This window comes from Mesocricetus auratus, unplaced genomic scaffold (genome assembly GCF_017639785.1).
Source record: "Mesocricetus auratus isolate SY011 unplaced genomic scaffold, BCM_Maur_2.0 Super-Scaffold_6730, whole genome shotgun sequence".
NCBI lineage: Eukaryota > Metazoa > Chordata > Mammalia > Rodentia > Cricetidae > Mesocricetus > Mesocricetus auratus.
Genome location: NW_024429184.1, coordinates 114,911,915 through 114,918,320, shown reverse-complemented (window position 1 = coordinate 114,918,320; position 6,406 = coordinate 114,911,915). Strand labels below are relative to the sequence as shown.

Here is a 6,406-nt window from a genome sequence, read left to right as displayed (position 1 = left end):
CTCAAGGACAGCCAGGTCTATATGGTAAGTTCCAAGACACTCTATATTACATATTGAAAACCTGTCTTTAAAAAAAATAAGCCTCAACACACAAAAACAAAAAATAAAACACAATAAAAATAATTATTTCTTGAATCTGCAAAGACTTAAAAAATCAGCATCTCCTCTGCGATCGACTTTTAATTTTTTATTTTGTTACTTGATAAAATAATGACGGGAGGCATCTGAGGCCCCCCGTCCACCCACTCCTAGGGAGACCCGGAAGAGACCCAGCTGGCCCACACTTACATGCCTACCCACCCAGCCCTAAAGCCTGCCTCGCTACCAGAGCAGCACGCACCATGCACTGCGCACGCGCAGACTCTGAGTTCCCAGGGCTCTGAGGCTAGCCGTTGGGGAGGTTTCCATCCCTTTGGTTTTTGACCCTTTGCACTTGCCCGCTCAGCCCCTGCCTCCGCCTCAGTCCAGCGCTGGCCCTGCTTCTCTCGCAGGAAGGTGGCGGCCTGCTGCCCCATGGGCAGCGGTGCCCAGATGAACCCCAGCGCCCCAGGCTGCCCCATGGCCTCGCTCTACGTGGGAGACCTGCACCCCGACGTGACCGAGGCGATGCTCTACGAGAAGTTCAGCTCGGCAGGACCTATCCTTTCCATCCGGGTGTACAGGGATGTGATCACCCGCCGCTCCCTGGGCTATGCTTCTGTGAACTTCGAGCAGCCTGCGGACGCCGAGCGCGCTTTGGACACCATGAATTTTGATGTCATCAAGGGCCAGCCGGTCCGCATCATGTGGTCTCAGCGTGATCCGTCACTACGCAGAAGTGGAGTAGGCAACGTGTTCATTAAAAATCTGAACAAAACCATTGACAATAAAGCTCTGTATGATACTTTTTCTGCTTTCGGCAACATCCTTTCCTGCAAGGTAGTTTGCGATGAGAATGGCTCCAAGGGCCATGGATTTGTCCATTTTGAAACAGAGGAGGCAGCAGAAAGAGCCATTGAGAAAATGAACGGGATGCTTCTGAATGATCGCAAAGTGTTTGTTGGACGGTTTAAATCTCGGAAAGAACGAGAAACAGAGCTTGGAGCTAGGGCCAAGGAGTTCACTAACGTTTACATCAAGAACTTTGGGGACAGCATGGATGATGAGACCCTGAATGACCTCTTCGGCAGGTTTGGACAGGTCTTAAGTGTGAAAGTCATGACCGATGAAGGTGGAAAATCCAAAGGATTTGGGTTCGTCAGCTTTGAAAGGCACGAAGATGCGCAGAGAGCGGTGGATGAGATGAATGGAAAGGAGCTTAATGGAAAACACATCTATGTTGGTCGAGCTCAGAAAAAGGTGGACCGGCACACAGAACTTAAGCGCAAATTTGAACAGGTGACACAAGACAGGAGCATCAGATACCAAGGTATCAACCTTTACGTGAAAAATCTTGATGATGGTATTGATGAGGAGCGTCTGCAGAAAGAGTTTTCTCCATTTGGAACGATCACCAGCACAAAGGTTATGATGGAGGGTGGTCGCAGTAAAGGGTTTGGTTTTGTGTGTTTCTCCTCCCCCGAAGAAGCCACCAAAGCAGTTTCAGAAATGAATGGTAGAATTGTGGCCACGAAGCCACTATATGTAGCTTTAGCCCAGCGCAAGGAAGAGCGCCAAGCTCACCTCACTAACCAGTATATGCAGAGATTGGCTGGTGTACGAGCTGTGCCCAACCCTGTGATAAGCCCCTACCAACACGCGCCTTCAGGGTACCCCGTGGCCGCTGTCCAGCAGACACAGAACTGTGCTCCAGGCTGCCCTAGCCAGATGACTCAGCCCAGGCCAAGCGCTCGCTGGACTGCTCAGGGTGCCAGGCCTCATTCATTTCCAAATGTGCCTGGTGCTATCCATCCAGCTGCTCCTAGATCATCATTTAGTACTGTAAGACCAGGTCCTTCGCATATTCCTCAAGTCGTACCAGCACACCGCATTCCTAACACATCAGCACACACAGCGGGCCAACGTCCTGCCGCGGCAGCTTCAGCACCAGCTACACCTGTTCGCTCAGTTCCACAGTATAAATACACCACGGGAGTCCGGAACCCCCAGCGACATCTTAACGCGCAGCTGGTGCAAGAGCCTGCTGTTCGGGTGCAGGGTCAGGAACCTTGGACTGCTTCCATGTTGGTAACTGCTCCTCAAGAGCAAAAGCAAATGTTGGGCGAAAGGCTGTTTCCTCTCATTCAAGCCATGCATCCGACTCTTGCTGGTAAGATCACGGGCATGTTGCTGGAGATCGATAACTTAGAGTCACTTAGTATGCTCGAGTCTCCGGAGTTTCTACGCTCTAAGGCTGATGAAGCTGTGGCCTTACTCCAAGAACACCAAGCTAAGGAGGCTGTCCAGAAAGCCCTTAGCAGTGACTCTGGTGTCCCGACTATTTAAACTGATCGGAGACCTCAAAAAAGAAACTCACTCTTCGCAGAAGAAAAATATCGAAACACTAAAAAAACAAAACAAATATTGTAAAAAAAATAGCAAAATATAAAATAAATAAAAAATGAAAGGAAACTTTGAACTTTATGTACCAAGCAAATGTCATGTCTAGTGTTAGGCCTAGACTGATTTAAAATCTGCACCACCACCCCCCATAAATAGCACACTCGACAAACCCATGTTTTGTGAACCCCAGGAAAACATTTTCAGCAAAGTGGAAACATTTAAAGCATCCCTTTAATTTTGTAGTTCTTTATTGTTTAATAGCTCAAGATGTCAGTTCTAACAGCAGAATTGATAACTGGGCAAGGAAACATAACTTGAATTATAAAATTCTTGCTTTAATTAAAACACAGTGAAAAATCGGAAATTATTTAGGTAGGGATAATGTGCTCTATCATTTTCTTTGTATTTCTCTATATTAAATTGTATGTTAGAATAAAGAACAACTAGATGACTTAATCTTGTGTCGAATAATTTGCATTCAGGGTAGGGAGGCTGTTACTTTGTATACTATAAGACTCCCCAAATTGGCTGGACATTGTCTTTATACAGCATGCAGTTTTTCAAGGAATGGAAATCATTGATTTCATGACCTCGGAGAGCCCCTGATTTACCTCCTGTTAGGTGGAAAATCCATTCATGGAAACTGAGATGGCAGGAGACTGAAGGGACACAGGAGGGCATAGCTTAGATCTTGCTGTCTCTTTAGGTTCCACTGATGGGAGGAGGGGGGCACAGAAGAGACAGCGCCTCCTCTTATCCAGTGATGAGGCTAGAGCAGATGCTTAAATGGCAGCCCTAAGAGGGTGGATAGTTAAATGAGATTATGAAAAGACAAGAAAGAAAGAACAGTTGCAAGTAGATGATCACAGATACAGACGCCAATGCTCTAGGTAGCTACTCCTACATAGCTACCTTCACATACACACGTCACTAATCCCTGTCCAATGTGTAAATCAATCATCATTTGTCTGGAATCAGCATTGGTGCTGGGAACCAATGGTGTATGACAGTGATATGGTCCCTGTAGGAGAAATCACTGAGCGACAGAGTAGTCAAAGACAGAGAGAAGTAGAGTGAACTAAAGATCCAGGCTAGAGGCTCTGGGACACATGGGACCTTTATGGTAGTTGAGGCAGAGAAGAGGGAGAGGAAGAGGCGGAGGGAGGGAGCAAGAGGGAGAGAGGGAAAGAGAGAGAGACAGGGACAGAGGCAGAAAAAGAGAGAAAGACACACACAGAGAGAGAGAGAGAGAGAGAGAGAGAGAGAGAGAGAGAGAGAGAGAGAGAGAGAGAGAGAGAGAGAGAGAGAGGAGAGAGAATGAGAATGCACAAATTTGGAATCCAAGAGAAGCAAGCCATCAGGAAATGGAGGTGAGGAGTTCCCCCGATCTTTATTATGCATTTTCCAAGTGACCCTAGACCTTTATAGGGGCTCTTGAAAGAGTCTGTCTTCTATCCTCTTGGGCCTGCTAGGGTCACAGAGCATAGTGACAGGGTGTGGCCATGTATCCTGTGGTGAGTCGTTACCTCTTAGCTGAGATGAAACAATGGAATGTAGAATATTTGGCTTTTTTCCTGGGCCATAACTGTCATATCAATATAGGATAGCTACCATTCTGCTTTTGGAGAACCTTTATCACTTAATGCTGAAAATCCATATACAGTAATGTACTTAAGACATTCCCCTTGAGAGACTTTTTAAAGCCGTGCAGTATCTTTTTTGTAGGTGAGAGAGCCAAGGCTGGCAGAGTAAGTGACAGATCACGGGAAGGAGAGGGCCAGTTCAACATTTCCCATACTCTTCGCAAATGATGTTTGTCATTGTGGTGGTGAGCCGTCAAGGGATGTGAAGTCACCTAGGACACCCTCTGTGTAGTTTTGTTTCTTATTATGTTGTCAGAGACATTTACCTGAAAAAGGAGATCCAATCAGAATGTAGATTGCACATCCCATGGCCTGGCCTGGCCTGAGGTTCCCATTGAGTAAAAAGGAGAGAGCGAGCTGAGGTTTCAGCATTTGTCTCTGTTTCTCAGTAGTAGAGGCAACGTGACCAGCTGCCTCACATTCTGCACTGGCACACTCCATCCCCTCAAACAGTGAGCCAAAAGAGACTTTTCATCCATCAGTTGGCTTTGTCAGGTATTGATTCACAGAAGTGAGAAAAAGAACTAATTCAGTGGAGTTAACTATCCCATGAACTATACTTTTGTTAACTGCACATTCCTATATAAGGGGACACACATGCACATGGAAATCCACATGGATTTTTCCTTTTTTGTTGCTTTTGTTTTGTTCTTTGTTTTTGCTTTTGAGATGACCTCCAAACAGCTCCTGGCTGTCTGATTACAGTATTGTGTTCACTATTTTACATGATCTTTGGAGATTTGGGTTTACTGCCTTATTACTCCCCAGTGGCATGAGTGGCCCCCATGTTCCTTCCTGAAGCTGTCTCCTTGGCCCGAGAAGTGTTTTGTCATTAAGACTCTAAACGGATATGAAATTAATAAACAAAATTTGAAAAATGCTACTCATCACTTCAAAGCTAAACTCAAGCTAGATTTGAAAATGCTGGAAGCCTGGCTGGGAAATGGGCCCAGGAAGAGAGACAGACAAAGCTTCTGCGTCTGGGCTTTTGTGTACAGAGGGACGAAAGCGGTCAAAGGGGACAGAGGACGGAAATGTCCACAGGTAGTACGGATTTGGACATGAGTGCCAGTAGAAAAATGGCTGTTGTCTTTTAGAACCCAGATGAATCAGTGGTTGTGAAAAATGCTGCCACATCAACTGCCACACCTGAGAGCAAATGGCACCTCCAGAGTGAGCATACGTAAGATTCTCCTGTGCACCTTCGTGGCAGCTAGTGAGTTTGCAGGAGGAGGCAGACAACCCAGACTCAGGGAGGAGAGGCACTGACAGGAAGTAGGTAGGCGGGAGGCAAAACACCGGAAGCTGTTTGTTCAGTCTACGAGAATCTAGCGCCATTGCAGCCATTACAGTAACAATGGCGGGCTGCATTTTGGACAACATATGAAATGAGGATAATAGACACATCTCAGAAGCACTTGTCCTTTAGGAGAGCTGGCTGTACTGTTGTGCCTGTGGGAAATGAAGCACCAGCTATTGTTATTTACATTCTCACTTACTTGTTAACTTTCAATATACTTGGGGTGAAGGCATTAAAGTGATGGGCAAGAATCCAGCTCTGAATTTACCACCCACTGGAGAAGCCAATGATGCACACATTCTGTCTTTCATTGAGGTTTTATATATTTTAAAAGCCACAAGGACTAATGGGGTTATATATAATCGCTCGGAAACCAGAATCCCAGAAAGACCCTCACAGGTATCACTGTTTTAAAAGCACTGGGCAAACAGTCCTCTTGCATACAGTGCGCCCTGGTAGATGAATTGCCTGCTGAGAGCAGGAGGTGGGAGAAGGCAAGAGATGCTGAGAGGATAAGAGAGCAAGCAGTCCACGCAACTCCCCATGTTCTGATCATCTTCCGAGATCGGCCAGATTTGTGTGCTTTCGTTTGTGTCTGTTTCTGGAACTGATTTCGGGTGGAGATAATTAAGTACATGGCTTTAGAATGACAAAAGTCTGTTTCCCGTCTCTAATATTAGCTTCCAGAACAACAAACAAGCTGTTCTGGTCAGACACTTCCAAACAGTGCATTGAATCCCTTCACATTATTGCTAGGAAAGAATTTACCAAATCTGTCCAAATTAGGTAAGAAGCATGCCTACAGAAAAGCCTGTTCTATGCCAAGATCCCAAACTACCTGGCAGTGTTGGGTAACCATTTTTTTAATCAGGAATCAGAAGGTTGTTAAAGGGCAGATTTGCAAAGGTGACTCCTGCTGAGAGCACCTGGCTAGCTGGGCACCCTGATAAATGACAAGTCACTTTATGGCCTCATCCTTTCC

General features: G+C 46.0%; 1 protein-coding gene across 1 annotated transcript; it reads left to right on the top strand.

The window, feature by feature from the left end:
• Nucleotides 1–363: 363 nt before the first annotated feature.
• On the top strand, nt 364–2,937 carry LOC101844539 (polyadenylate-binding protein 1-like). The gene has a single exon (XM_040741992.1). It carries the CDS (start codon nt 514–516, stop codon nt 2,422–2,424), a length of 1,911 nt encoding a protein of 636 aa, XP_040597926.1. The 5' UTR covers nt 364–513; the 3' UTR covers nt 2,425–2,937.
• Nucleotides 2,938–6,406: the final 3,469 nt, after the last annotated feature.

What these genes read in the sequence shown, in the direction of transcription:
- LOC101844539 (XM_040741992.1), top strand. Translation starts at nt 514, where the DNA reads ATGGGCAGCGGTGCCCAGATGAACCCCAGCGCCCCAGGCTGCCCCATG.